At 50.2% G+C, this 13,834-nt stretch overlaps 1 protein-coding gene and 3 long non-coding RNA genes across 4 annotated transcripts in view; 2 read left to right on the forward strand and 2 right to left on the reverse strand.

Annotated features, from left to right (window-relative positions):
• Positions 1-3,472: 3,472 nt before the first annotated feature.
• On the reverse strand, positions 3,473-5,568 carry LOC146591337 (uncharacterized). The gene is made up of 2 exons (XR_014896829.1): positions 4,580-5,568; positions 3,473-3,849 (listed from the first exon to the last, which is right to left on the reverse strand). It is a non-coding gene; the product is annotated as an uncharacterized LOC146591337 (long non-coding RNA).
• Positions 5,556-8,508, forward strand: LOC146591338 (uncharacterized). The gene is made up of 2 exons (XR_014896827.1): positions 5,556-7,422; positions 7,719-8,508. It is a non-coding gene; the product is annotated as an uncharacterized LOC146591338 (long non-coding RNA).
• LOC146591339 (uncharacterized) lies at positions 7,361-8,067 on the reverse strand. Its single transcript, XR_014896828.1, has 3 exons — positions 7,802-8,067; positions 7,593-7,671; positions 7,361-7,512 (listed from the first exon to the last, which is right to left on the reverse strand). It is a non-coding gene; the product is annotated as an uncharacterized LOC146591339 (long non-coding RNA).
• Positions 8,509-12,353: 3,845 nt separating the features above from the next.
• The window catches only part of LOC146591340 (hemoglobin subunit rho), a 1,984-nt gene continuing 503 nt past the window's right edge, over positions 12,354-13,834 (forward strand). Inside the window, exons 1-2 of the mRNA XM_085313091.1 lie at positions 12,354-12,726; positions 12,850-13,072. Coding sequence (XP_085169217.1) covers positions 12,635-12,726; positions 12,850-13,072 — 315 coding nt within the window. The 5' untranslated portion in view covers positions 12,354-12,634. The remainder of the gene's footprint in view (positions 12,727-12,849; positions 13,073-13,834) is intronic.

Consider the following 13,834-nt stretch of genomic DNA (forward strand, 5'->3'; position numbering starts at 1 on the left):
GCCCCGAGAGGAACCTCATGAAGTTCAACAGAGGGAAGTGCAGAGTCCTGCACCTAGGGAGGAATAACCCCATGCACCAGTGCAGGCTGGGGGCTGACCTGCTGGAAAGCAGCTCTGTGGAGAAGGACCTGGGAGTGCTGGTGGACGACAAGTTCCAGAGAGTTCTCTCCCCTGCTCTGCCAATAAGGATGTCCCATGGAAAGCCATGCAGAGRAAGGCTGTGAGAATGAAAGAATATATAAGAGGATTTTTAGGAAACTAGAAATACCTGGATCTGACTGGTAAGATTCCTGGGCAGATCTGTTATGGAGGTTTATGACACCTTATCTGGAGTATCCACGTGCAAGTATAGAAAAATATTTAAAATAACTTAAATAAATGTAAAAGGCATTACAATCAGAAATGCTTYGTCTAACTATTCAGATAATTGCAGAAATATTACCATTCTGTGCTAAAATCCATAAGGTTTCTATTCCACAGAATGTATATTTGCCCTTCCCTTTCTCAATTTCCAGATTTATGACTCACTCCAGCAGGGTAAGTGCGTTGACAGAGTAAGTTCAACAGACTGATCCCTGTTTGCTTGAAACTGGAGGCTTTAATGTATGTTAGTTCTCTCTAGTCTTTAAAAGATGTTTGTTTAAGAACATGCCCCACATTGCATGGAGGGGAGGAGGAACAGAAAAGAAGTTATCTTCAGACACAAATGTCTCAAGGGAACCAGTAAGGGTGAATCCTAAAGGTTACTTATCTGAATGATGACTTATTATGATCTTAAAATCTGATGGACTCCAGAAAATGACAAATTCAAGCAATAACCTGAGCATTTCACTGAGACCGCGTGTGCTCATGAAGCTGTGAGCGGGAAGGGGACTGCACCCTGCTCTGCTGTAAAAAGTGGTTTTCTGAACAGATGCAGGGCTGCCTGGTCCCTTTCACAGGCAGTGAAATGTGAGTGTTTGGGTCTTTGAGAGCTTTCCCATCCCAGAGCATAGTTCATTGAAGCAGAGCACATCTCAGGGTACTGAGGCTGACGTGAACTGGGTCGTAAGAGGGTGATAGGGTGTTTCCAGGTGCAACCGTCGGAAAACCTGTCCGTATCTGCATGAAGTCAGGACTCCAGGGATGTTCAGCCCTTCTCCTTTCCAGCAGAGCTGCTGTGGCACAGCGCARTCTCGAACAACGGAGCCAAGAGCCCACTCACCTGGTTCGCTCAAGAGCAGCCTGAGCTTCCCTCCCAGAGCCTCTGCCAACCGAGCAGCCTGTTCCCAAGTGTCAGGGCTCACAGCAGGGGAGAATTTATAAAACACTTGAATCAATCCCCGCTGCGGGGAGATCTGGCTTGGGAGCCTGCAGGCTTGCTGTTTCTCAGAGCTCAGAGCAGATGCATTAACCCCCAAAGTACCAGGTCCACCYTGGCATACAGTGCAGCTGAAGGATTTTTAGCTCCGGCATCACTGTCTGCAGTCTACACCATCTCATCAATCTCTGCTGATGATGGCAGGGRATATGTCTTGGAGCCCAGCTCCAGAGATGCCCTTCTTCTGACCTCCTCCTCCCTGGAAAGTCAGGCTAGTTTYTCTGATAGGTGCCGTTTAGGTAGAGGAGCTCCTGCTTTGTGGTAGGATGATAGATAAGTCCTGAAGGATGTTTACAGCTCCACGTTAATTCTGTGCAAGTGGAACAAAAGCCTCTTCCCAGTCTAATCCTTGGATTCAGGACACTGGACAGGAGAATATCCTGATCACCATCATTTAAATCAGTGCAAAATGAGCACAAGACATGAAGTGCAATGCAGGCAGAAGCTCTTCACGCTGTTTGAAAGAGGCCTTGTGTCTCTGCTGCCTGTGCCTCCTGCACCTTGGTCTACTGTGCTGAAGAGCAGCTGCCCTGGAACAAACCAGAGGTATCTGGCCTTGCACCATGCCCCCTTAAGTAGATGTCAAGAGCAGAATGTAAGAAGAGGACAAATGTGCTTAATATTTCCCCAAGCACTTTCCCAGCCTCCAGCAGTTTGTGGTCTAGCAAATTCCTGAGCTAGAACTGATTTATTAAAAATTAATTTGAATGCGAATTTTGGCAGCAGTGAAATGCAAAGGCAAGAAGATCTACTGCTTAAGGACATGTTGCGTGAGAAGCGGCTACCATACACTTGTTCTGAACACACCACGTGCTTTTTCAGAGGGATATTAATTCATGTATTGGAAAAGACAGCGTACAGTTGATCTGTGCCGACCCTCTTAACACCATTCAAAGCTGGCTTATAGTGACACAGCTGAAAACTTGTCAGCTGCCTTCCTGATCACGATTTTGCATGCCATCTTTAACATGATGCCGTATGTCCTGATTCTCAGGGATGTGCTGAAATTCCCTTCCAGGAACAATGGTCTCAACKTCCTCGGTCCCTGAAGGGTCCACATCTTCATGGCCCGCACCTGCATCTTTGCCCTCTTCCACATGCCAGCTTTCCTCTTTCTCAGCCACTGCACCAAGACCAGTGTTCGCCACCGCATCCACATCCTGCTAGCCAGCCTCTACAACCCACTACCACTGACCATGAACCCCACAGGGCATGGGGTGAAGGCCAAGGAGATCTGGGCACTAGTGTTGTGTTGTGCTGTGATCCACAGAGCAGCCAGGTATCCAGCRCTGCCATGGTAGGCAAGATGAGGAGGACCTGGCTTCACAGCTCTCCCCTACTCTCCCCACAGTGCCTCACAGAGCATCCTGGTCCCCCACGGCTGGTTCTCTGCCACCTCAAGCTTCTGCTTTAACTTACCATGGTCTTCAGCCCACCACTTTGGGGTGATGAGCCTCCTGAACCCCTAGGTGCTGCTACTGGAGCAGTAAAACTGAAATGGGTTTCAAGTGAGCACTGTGGGATAGTCCTCCAGGGCCAGGGCATGAACACGTTGTCTGGGTGACATTGCTAATGCTGCTGGCCTGGAAGAGATGCTTGGGCCATCCACCTTCAGCAATCTGTGGATTCCCTCCCCCCCAAACCTATTGCTGCATTCCTATTTGACTGCAGAAACTCTTGCATTGCTGTACTTATACTTCAGTTCAGAAGGTCAGTAACATGTCTAGGCATGATTTAAATCTCCTCYAAGCCTTCTAAAAGTTTCTTGTGAGAGGCGGAAGGTTCATGGGGTCTTTCTAAATCTTGGAATAGATTTTATTGCACAGATGTGTGCACTAATGGATGAAGCATTTTGAAAATATCATAATAATAAAATAAATGCCCTGGGCAGATTTCATATCACTAAGGGAAMTGACGAGAACAAAATGCATTAATGGATGTTGTTGGTGAGAGGGAGAAGTGGGACATTTAGTACTAAATATAGCTCAAGAGCCTTAGAGTGAATGGAGGTGGCCAGATTTCRGTATCTAAAGTTATATTTATTATTGTACTCTTCGGGGCCTGTCTTTCCCCACCTGTGAAACAYTAATGAAGAAATATGGTGCACAGGGATATAGCAAATGTTTTTTTATTGCAAGGAGGAATCTCATTAGGGAAATGTTAACTTAAAGACCTGAACTGTTTGCTCTTGTGCAGTCATCTTGATGGAGTTTTATTACAGCAGCCTTTTCGACCCTTACTGCGGACTGCRGGGGGAGGCAGACCGAGCCGGTGCAGGGATCCAGAACAGCTCTGCTGCTGAACGCAGGCGCTGAGCTCTCCGAGATCCGGAGCCGTTCCTSGCTGTGCTGCAGAGACCGTAGCAGATGTCTCTGGGTCCTGCCTGTGATGCTTTTCCCTCCCATGGCCCAGCAGTGGTGGTGGGCGCCTTATTCTCCCAACAAACTGCGATATCCCGTCCTGGATACATGGGTGTAAATTCCACACATCTACACAGAAGAAGTGCAATKAATATGGGCTGTCAAGAGGGAAGTTTGCTCACGGTTAGCTCAGGAATTCATTGCACGAAAGCACCGACTCCCAGTGCGGTCGCTCTCCGTGCACGGTGAGAGAAAGGGGAGCAGCTTGCAGCCCGTTTCCTCTGCTCTCAGGGAGCAAAAGCAGAGCTCGCAGAGGCTGACAGTGCCAGGTCCTGCAAATGTAATGCCACATACGCAACTGACAGCTTTACAAGCAGCTGGTTGTGAAGAAAATGGATCAAAAAAGGAATKAGACAGGCCTGCCCCAGGGTTTCTTGCAGCCTTGGCCAGGCTTTTCTTTTTTTCTCCCCCCTCCCCACTTCTCTTTTTCTGAAATCCATGCCTCAGTTCCACTGTCTGTAAAAACAGGGGTTTCTCCAAAGTCCTGCAGGCATGAACAAGCACGGGGGRTTAGCCCGAGGCACAGGGACCCCCGGAGCGATGCTGATGGTGGCCAGGGCTGCAAGGTGCCGCCAGCACGACGAGCGCGGCTGCAGACGGCCGGTTTCACTCTCGGGCATCGCGGGCCTCAACGAGGCCCCAGCAGCCCAGCGCAGGCTAAGGCCAACATTTCACAGGGCGGAGAGACTTTCCTGGAGCTCAGCATGGAGCTAAACAAATTCAAATGGGAATGGAAACATGCATTTTCAACATGAAGAAAAAGGACCCTAGAAGAATCTTCCCAAGGCAGGGATAGTACCTTAAAATCCAAGCTGTAAAACACCAGCTCCCAGCCTGGCAGGAGCTCCCCGGAGATTTCTGTGCCTTGCAACATGTGGGGGCTCAGGCTGGACATTTTAATGCTTTTGAAGGTAAATGTTCTCCCTCGGTGAATAAGCCTAAGCTATACTGACCCCCAAAGTTCCTAAATCCCAGTGAAAGAGGGCAGCTTTAAGGCAAATGCAAAGGCACAGAGCTTGCAAAGAGTGTGGCAGAAACCTAAACATCAGCACATTTAGTGTGGTCAAAAGAGCATTATGCTGACATGAAACGAGCCTGGAATCAGTTTCCAGCCTGCATGCTAACAAAAGCCTGTTTAAGGAGGATTATATCTTGCTGTATCCCTGGTGCAGGAGACGGGCATGGGACTGCAAAAGTCAGACAGCCTGGACTCCCTTTCTCCAACCCGCCCTGAGCGTTTGGTGGCACTTGGAGCAAGCAGCTGCCCTTCTTGGTGCCTCAGTTTCCTGCAGTTAAACACCGACCACTGGTCAGTCTTCTGCTAGGGCCACACTGCCAAGGAGCTCTGCATGCCTGCCAGCATGGGGGAAAGCAGGAGCACCCTAATTTTCTGTGGGAGGTGGAGCAAGGCTTTGTGCTTCACTTTTGCAAAAAGGCAAAAGTTGCAAAAGCAACTGGCAAATCCCCCCTGCACTTTGCAACAGAGTAAGAGAGGCTGGTTATCAGGACAAATCCTGCACTCCTCTTGGGGATACGAGTCACCTTGGCGTGCCACAGTCCCTGGAAAAACCCACTGCAGCAGGGGCGATGAGCCAGCAATCGCCTGGGGTCACGCTTTCCCTCCAGGCTAAGAGAGAGAGAGAGAGAGAAAAAAAAAAGAAAACATATTTTTCAGCTGGTTACCACAGTGCCTCAGCAGAATTATTTTCTGCTGCGTCAGAAGTCTGACACAGCAGAAAGCAGCAGTTCCTCCGCGTCCGAGGGCTRCCCTTATCGCTGCCCAGCCAAACGCATGTTTGTGCTGTGCAGATTATCACCCCTCGCCGGGCGCCGGGCGCTGGGAGCGGCTGGCGTGACTCAGCAGAGACCAGCACGACTGCAAACTCGTGACACGCTTGATTTACAACTGGGGACGTGCCACGGTGTTACGGCAGGAATAGCTGAATTATCCTGCTGCAGAAAGCWGGCTCGAGTCCCCAGGTGTTTTAGTGAGACCCATCCGACAGTGGTGGGCAAGCGATGCTGATTTTGAGGTTGCTTTTCTGCCTGACATCTGAGGTCCCAGAATAAAGTGGTCTCTGGGGAGCAGCAGGGTCTGAGGGTCATTCCTGGAGGAGGGGGATCTGCTGGGAGCTGTGGGGAGTTGGGCATAGTCAGTCACAAGCTTCGGGCCCTGCTTTGCCCCAAAGTCTCGGGACCACAGCGATGCTGAGACAAGCGCCCAAGCACCAGGACCTCCCCCACCGAAACGCGGTGTATCTCAGCACCAGGCAGGTCAGCTGGGCTGCACAGCCCCACGAGACCGGAGACCTGCCAGGAGAGGTATGCTTTGCAGGCGGCTCTCAGGTGACTGCTCAGCGGGCTGTAGAGGCAAAGGGTTGTCCCAGGTGCCATCCCATCAGATCCACTGGTGCTGTTTGAATACRCAGCTGATCTGGGGCTGGAATCAGCTCCCTGTTTCTCCCTTCCCAAAACCAAGTCCTGACACAAAAACAGGTCTGTGATGACCTCCTGCAGAAGGATTGAAGGTGGTTGGCAGGTAGGACCAGGTGAGGACAGCCAGTCCATCACTTACCCTGGGAGAAGCCAGCGTTAACTGTTTTAAAGGTGAAAAAGCGTTTTTGGCCCAGCTGGGCCTGTGTCACACACAGGAGGAAGCAAGTCTCTGCTTGAGCTCAGCATTGCTCCTTGAAGCCCCTGCACAAGAATTTCTGTCCCTCCTGGCTCTGGGGGTGAACTGTAAGGTGCTGCCCAGCTTGTTTATAACAAGCATCTTCCAGGAACTGCTGGATCCGCTGCTCTCCCTGCAGCCCATCCCAGTTTGTTCAAGGCGTTCCTGGATCCCTTAGTGATCTAGGTGAGGAAAAACATGGAGGAGGAGAGGAGAGCAGCCATACCAGCAAGACAGCTCTCCAAGCCTCTTACATGGGACATGGGCCAAGGCAGGTGGCGGGACACAGCCAAATGCCATGGGCAACAGCATGAAGGAGGACACAGTCGTGTCACCGTGTGGCCTGTTGTTGAGACTGGGATCCATGTTTACCTCTGAAGCATGGCAAGTCCTTGGCAATTTTTAGAACAGGAGGTTTCATGGCTCCTGTCTGAGGCCTGGAAGGTACTTTCCTCCTCTCAGCCTGTCCCATGGGTGTGCAAGCTCAGATCGCTCTGCTCCACAGGCTGGTCCTGAGCTACCAGTGCCCTTTCTGCTCCCCTGAACTTATACCTGCAAGTTTCAGCCCCTGCATCCACTTCCTTTGCAAAAAATTGGAGTACAACAGGAATTCCCTGCTAACATCCAACAGCTGGATGAAACACAAGGGCCAAGGCACCAGGTTGGCCTCCTAGCTCCATACGCTGTCTGTGTCTGGCTGAACAGGGGGGATATATAGCAGACCGCTAAGGAGCGAGACTTCTGGGTTAACCATAGACCAGCTGAGTGACCAGTCACAAACATGAGCGTGGTTGTGCTGAAGGCTTTCCGTGTCTGAGCATGGAGACAGGATACCACAAATGGGACTGTGTCAGGTTTCCAAACCAGACCACTAATCTGCAGTCCAGAACCCATGACACTGTATTATTTTGTGGTTTAATAATCATTTATTTTGTCTGCATGGGCAGAAGACCCCAGAGGGAATCTTTTTTGTGAGTCTAATTTTCCACCCCCTTCTCTCTTTTGTGGTCACCTCTTGCTCTGGCAGGGCCCCAGAGGACATATGTTTGAGGATGCCCACACTGCAAAAGAAGCAGAAAGGAGCRTTAGGGTAACTGAGAGCCAGCTCCTGTCCTTCTGGTCAGCCATGCTTTGTACTCACTTTGTACTGGTATAAAGCTGCYTCTAGGCTGTGATGAGAAAGATTCTGGAAAGCCTGTCCAGTAGCACCTCTAACCTGCCTAAATAAAAAAAAGATAATGGTAGGTAAACCYCGTTTCTCCCACAGATACCGTGGCTGCACAGTGGTGTGACTCTAGCTAAGGATGAAAGCAGATACGGATGGATGGATGGACATCCATCGGGACGAACCTGAGCAGTGCGTCAGTGCTAACACTGCAGCCTATTTCTGCTAAATGCAGAGGGGTGGGAAACAGGCTGTGGCATCTCGATGGTGGCCAGGCGCTGGCTGTTATCTCCGGTTGCAGCGAGGGTGTCGAGGGGTCTATCTGGTGCGGGGCTGGGAGGGTGTGGGCAGCCAGGAGCTGCCGGACGGCGATAGAGGGCAGCTCAGAGGAGGAGCTGAGCGTGGCCCCGGCTGTGGGGTGTGCACCACGGCTCCCTCGAGCTGATAGTTGGTTGTCACGCTCCCGGTGCCCGCAACGCTCCTGCCCCAGGATGCTGCACATGCCAGACCGCGGCAAAGCGAGACGGAGTCCTGCCCTGGGAGAGATGGGTGCTGCCCTGCTGGCTGCAGCCACRCTCTGCTGGGGGAGGGCGGCACGGTCTGATGGTAAAACGTGCGCCGTGCCGTAGGGAGACTCCTCACACAGCTGGAAAAACCCAGCCCCTAGTCCCGTTGTTCTTCCCCTCCACGTCCAGCCCTTGCACTGTGACCCCCCAGGCCAACCATCCCCTTCAGTGTCCCCTGCAGACCCCTGAACCGAAGCGGGTGAAAACCCCACCAAGGCTGAGTGGTAAGAACAAGCCATCAGTGGGGCTATAGGCAGGAAAAACAGTGTCTCATACAAGACCCTCTTGGAGACACCTCATCATGAATAAAGAAACCTCTTTTGCCTRTTTCTGTAGTTTGTACCTGAAGTTCTTCAGGGATAACTCAGAAGCGGCACTAAAGCCAGGATACTCTTGGGAGGAGCTCGGATTATTAGCTCTTCCCGAGAGTATCCTGGCTTTAGTGCCTGACCTTGTGCCTCTTATCCCGCCACCTCGCTCAGCTCTGAACCCCCAAAGCCAATGACACTCAATTGGATTCAGGGCTGAATATGGCCTGGTGGATCCTTTTATAGAGATATAGGGGTTGGGATATAAGAACAGGGTCGGTTCATCCCTCCGTCAGTGCTCTGGACTCCCTCCGTGCATTTCTGCTGGAAACAGACCCCTAAGCCCAGACAGTGTCACCTCAGATCCGCAGGCTTCAAACCTAGCAGGAGATTTCCTATGGTATTAAAGCAACATGGTAAAAGGCTGTARGCCTGCTGAAGTACCAAGGCCCATGTCTACACGATAGGTAAGTCCTTATGTAGCACGAAGTTCAGGCCTTGGGTGTCTGACACTGGAGTATCTGAATTGCCTGAGCGCGCACAGCAAGGAGTGCTCCACACTCTTGAAATCAGACCTAAAAGGTACAATAGGCTAAAAACAGATCCCTGAAATTAGAGATCCAAATTAGAAGATGATTAGCTCTCTCTGACTTCTGAATGGATATCACTGGACAAATAAGAGGTGGACAGATGGGACCTATGCTTTTCTGTCATTTCATCCATTCCTGCTGCCAGTACTTTATTATTTCTGTGATGCAGAATTTCTATGTTCCTGACCTTTGCAGCTGGGATTTTTTTTTTTTTTTTTAAGGGGGCCAATAAGATGTAAAATGTCACAGTAGAAATAGTATCGACAACATTTCAGGAGCAACAGTTTGGGCGCAGCTCAGCTTTCTCACAGACAACGACCAGTGCCAGGGGATGGGTTATGCCRTTTGCTGGAGGAACCCAGGCTCACCTACACCATAAGAAAGTAGACATGGGTTTTGTCACAGTGAGCCCTTTTCTGCCCTGTTTGGCCACATGCAACATCTGTGTCTGCATTTGGCTGTAACTGGAGGCTGAATTTGGTGCAGAGCAGTATTCATTTAACCTGCAGTTACATTTTCCTTTTGTTTATTGTCATGATACAGCAGTATTTTGAAATGTCTTTGTGTTGAAAGCAGAGTGCTTGTGGCAATGATCCAGAGCTAAATTAGATAATTCTTGCAGTAATAACATAAAGCTCTCTACCTACATGCTGTAACACTAATCTGCTCTGAGTTTTCTCTGTGCTGCTCCAGTATCTCTTCAATTTGTGGTCTGTTCACCCTCTCGGTACCCTCCTAAGGAAAGAAATTGTACCTGCAGAAATTCTCCTTGGCTTTCATATGAAAACCCACTAATCAAACAGAAGTCCGGATAAGTGCTAAACTGTGTAAATTGTGGTGATTCAGCCCAGGCTGTTTCTGCTCTGCATTTTCCTGAATTGGTCACTGACCTTGTCCCGAAGGGATCTACAGCAGGAGCTCGGCCGATGTCCTTAGGGTCTGCAACCATCTCTGTGCTGATCCCAGGTTGGGGGTTCATCTGGACAGTAGCCCACAGCCCAACTTTGTGCCCCAAGTAATGTTTCCTGGAGTAACGCTTTTCACAGTAGCTATAAATAAGCTTTGTGGTAGGTGTAAATTAGCTCTAGTATTCAGGTTAAAACAAGGCATCAGTGCTAAGCTGGACACAGCCAAAGAGGCCGCTGGGTGGAAGTGGGCAGCAGCTCATACATGACTTTACAGAATGGCTGTAGAGGTCATTGCCATTACAGACGCTCCTCAGTCGGAGCCGTGCCAAGGCTCTGATATGCCCTAACCTGATTAACKGACTAATTCACCTGCCGTTAGTCCTTTCCTGTGCGTGCCAGTCCTCCAGGATTTAAAGAATTTAAAGAATTATTCTGTGTGTAACACAAGCTATTAAGATGAATCAATATAGGCGAGCAGCACCAAATRGGCTTGCCTCATCGAAATAGCTGGGATGTCTTCAGACTCTCTTTCTCCTCTGCCTTCGCTCTTTCCCTTCCCTTGGCTCTCTGTGGCCATGACTCAACCCATCCTGCCAAGATGTGGCTCTGCTCCCGCAGCTGCACAGTGAGAACAGCCCCTGAATGGCTCCGAGTGCAGGGTCAGGTCCTGAGGAGTCTCAGGATAAGCAGTATCTCTACTTGCTTTTCTGTGGAGTCCAGAAAATCAGCCTTTATTAACTGCRGATTCCAATTAATAGCAGTATTAGAGCTAATGCTCTTCTCCAAGCCTCTGTGTCTGATGTTGTTTTGCTCTCCTCAGCTTTGCATTCCTCTGAGCTGTCGCATCTCTCTGAGCTTTTTCATGCTGTTGGTTCAAACGCAACAGAAAAGCATCATTACCTTTGCTCTTTTCAAGTTCAGCTTTGCAGAGCCCTATCACAGATGAGGCAAATGCATTCCTAATAATAGACTCAAATGTCACTTAGATCTCACCTTCGGTGTGGGTCTGCCAACAAATACAGGATGAGAGAAGTAATAACTGAAAAAGCCATCATTTATTGTTATTCCTCCAGCTGGGCATACAGCTGTTCTTGTCAACTCTTTGCTCAATGGTATAGGCTTGCTGGCTCACCTGATGAGAGTACCTGTGTGTGCATTTAGGGTTGCACATATCTGATTTTAATCTTTGAGTATTGTCTTACTAAATAATTAGGACTTCTGAAGTCTTCAGGTCTCTTTAGCTGAGGCTCTGTGACTCTGTGCCTGTCCTTTAGGTGAGAAACTAAAGCAAGCGCTGGCCACCTGCATGATATGTTTATCTCTTATGAGCAGCCTCCTTTCCACATTGTGTTATCAGACCACTTTAATGAGTGAACTTTCTGCTGAAAGAGGCCCTTGGGCCTTGCCTAGGAGTCAGAAATTTAGAAATAAAAGGATAATAATTCCTCCTAGGGCCATGCAGTAAGGAGCTGAAATATGTCTATATTGAAGAACCACCCCAAATGGATCATAATGACATTTTTGTGAGACAGGTTYGTGATATTGCTGAGTGTGGCTCCATTGAAATCAATGGACCAGTACTGGTTTSTGACTGGAATGGGCCAGGGGTCTGGATGAAACCTCCTAAACTGCCTATGGGCAAATTCGAATGTCAAGGTCTTGTACGGATCCTCATGCATCTGGGTGTTACATTTCTGCATGTGGGAGCAGAATTTCACCTGAAGTTAATACGCACTTTGGTTCAGTAAAACATCGATGTAGTTCAATGGGAAAATGAACTTCAGAATCAAAACAAATGCCTTTGGTCAGACCCTGAACTGGTGGAAGTGGATGTTGCTGGTCTGACTGTACCAGCACCCCACAAAGCTCTTCCCCAAAATCCTGGTGCTCAAGGAAGCTCTGCCTGAGCATTCTGGGGGTGGAAAAGGTGTAGCTTTCTGCTTCGTTAATGCAAAACAAAGTCAGACGTTCTTGGATCTGTAGCATCCAGTTCAGGTGTTGATGGACTGGATTGATGGGCTGATGTTTTCCACACTTCTGTGTAGATAGAAGAACAGGGGTTTGTGTGTGGGTCTGTGCACCCGAAATGCAGAGCTCCTGCCCAAGGCAATAGCACTCAGCATCCTTAGGAATCTTCTCCTGTGCAGAGGGGCCTGTGAAGTRCTAAAAGTCATGAATCAGGTCACCTGCCACCTGAGACAGATCTCCTTGGAGTTTAGGGAACCCGTGCATCTTACAGGGGGTCAAAGCCTTGGGGGCTGCATGCATGAGACCATGGTAAAACACCTTGCAKGAGGGTCAGTGGCTTTTGCAGGCATGAAGGCACTGAGTGGTGTGTGCCTGTGTGTAGGGTGAGCACACACACAAGGAGAGAAGTAGAGGGAGATAACGGGATATTGTGTCCTGACTGTGCCTGTTAAGCTTGCTACAGGACTTTTCCCTGAAGACCACACCTCRGTGCAGACTGACCACCCAGYTGACAGGCCGAGTCCCCRCTGCTTAGACCCCCRCCYCAGCCCTGGCCAATGACCCCTCAGCGTGGGATGGGGAGGAGCGGCCAGCAGCAGATAAAAGCCTCCAGGGGTCTGCGGTGCAGCTACAGGGTCTGTGTCCTCTTGCAGCTCTGAGCAAAACCGCCTCGCCACCATGGTGCACTGGACAGCTGAGGAGAAGCAGCTCATTGCCAGCATCTGGAGCAAGGTCAACGTGGACGAATGTGGTGCCGAGGCCCTGGCCAGGTAGGTTGGGCTCCTGATCCCGGCTCTGCAGCCATCCTGCATGGAGAAACGCTGCAGCTGGAGGCAGGGAGTGTCAATGGTRTCTGAGTCTCTGCTTATGTCCCCCCATCYCTCTCTCYSCAGGCTGCTCATCGTCTAYCCCTGGACCCAGAGGTTCTTTGATTCCTTTGGGAACCTCTCCAGCCCCACTGCCATCGTTGGCAACCCCAAGGTCCGTGCCCATGGCAAGAAAGTGCTCACCTCCTTTGGGGAAGCCGTGAAGAACCTGGAAAATCTTAAGGCAACCTACTCCAAGCTGTCCGAGCTGCACTGCGAGAAGCTGCATGTGGACCCCGAGAACTTCAGGGTGAGTGATGCTCAGGGCTTGTCCTCCTCTCTCTCCTCCCTCCATCCCTCAGAACAGCTCAGAGCCAGGGGCATTTTCAAGGAGCATAAATAGCACTGATTTTAGGAAACAAAACAGAAAGGGGCTGTCTGGGATGGAAAGTGTGCTCTTAGGAGGGAGACAAGGGGAACTTGGGAGTCTGATAATGCCAGGAAAGGGATCCAATCTGTGAAGGCTTTGGGGACAAGGGCAGGGAGGTGCTGTGAAAGCCTGCAGCCTGGCACAGCCGTGACTTGAGTGAAACAGGAGAAGGATGGAATGAGCAGAGCTGGGCTGTTATGGGAGAAGAGGGTCTGGAAGGTCTGGAGGGTGTTTCCATGTCACCTCCCAAACCCCGGGGCTGAGGGGGATTTTGACTCCTTTATTGCAAGGCTGACAGTCACATGAGGAGAGGAAAAAGCAAGTGTGGGGTCATCAGGGACCAGACACCGTTGGAAGCAGAGGCCCTAGGGATGCAAAGTGGGATTAGATACAAGGAGGACAGGACTGAGTGAGGGGGCCATGGCCAGCAGATGAGGAAAGGGAGAAAACAGAAGGAGACTGGGGTGCAAGGGAACATGAAGCAACAACGAGTGAAGACAGGGAGCAGTTCAGGAAGGAGCTGAGGGGGCTGGATGTGGTGTGTCTGGAAGCCTCCGTTTCCACTTCTCTTCAAACCATGCTTTGGAGATGTAGCAGAGAGTCCTTGAACTGATTTGACTCTCTGCCATAGGGTTTCATAGC

The sequence above is a fragment of the Rhea americana genome, unplaced genomic scaffold, assembly GCF_003343005.1.
Source record: "Rhea americana isolate MKP2758 unplaced genomic scaffold, rheAme1 scaffold_376, whole genome shotgun sequence".
NCBI classification, from domain to species: domain Eukaryota; kingdom Metazoa; phylum Chordata; class Aves; order Rheiformes; family Rheidae; genus Rhea; species Rhea americana.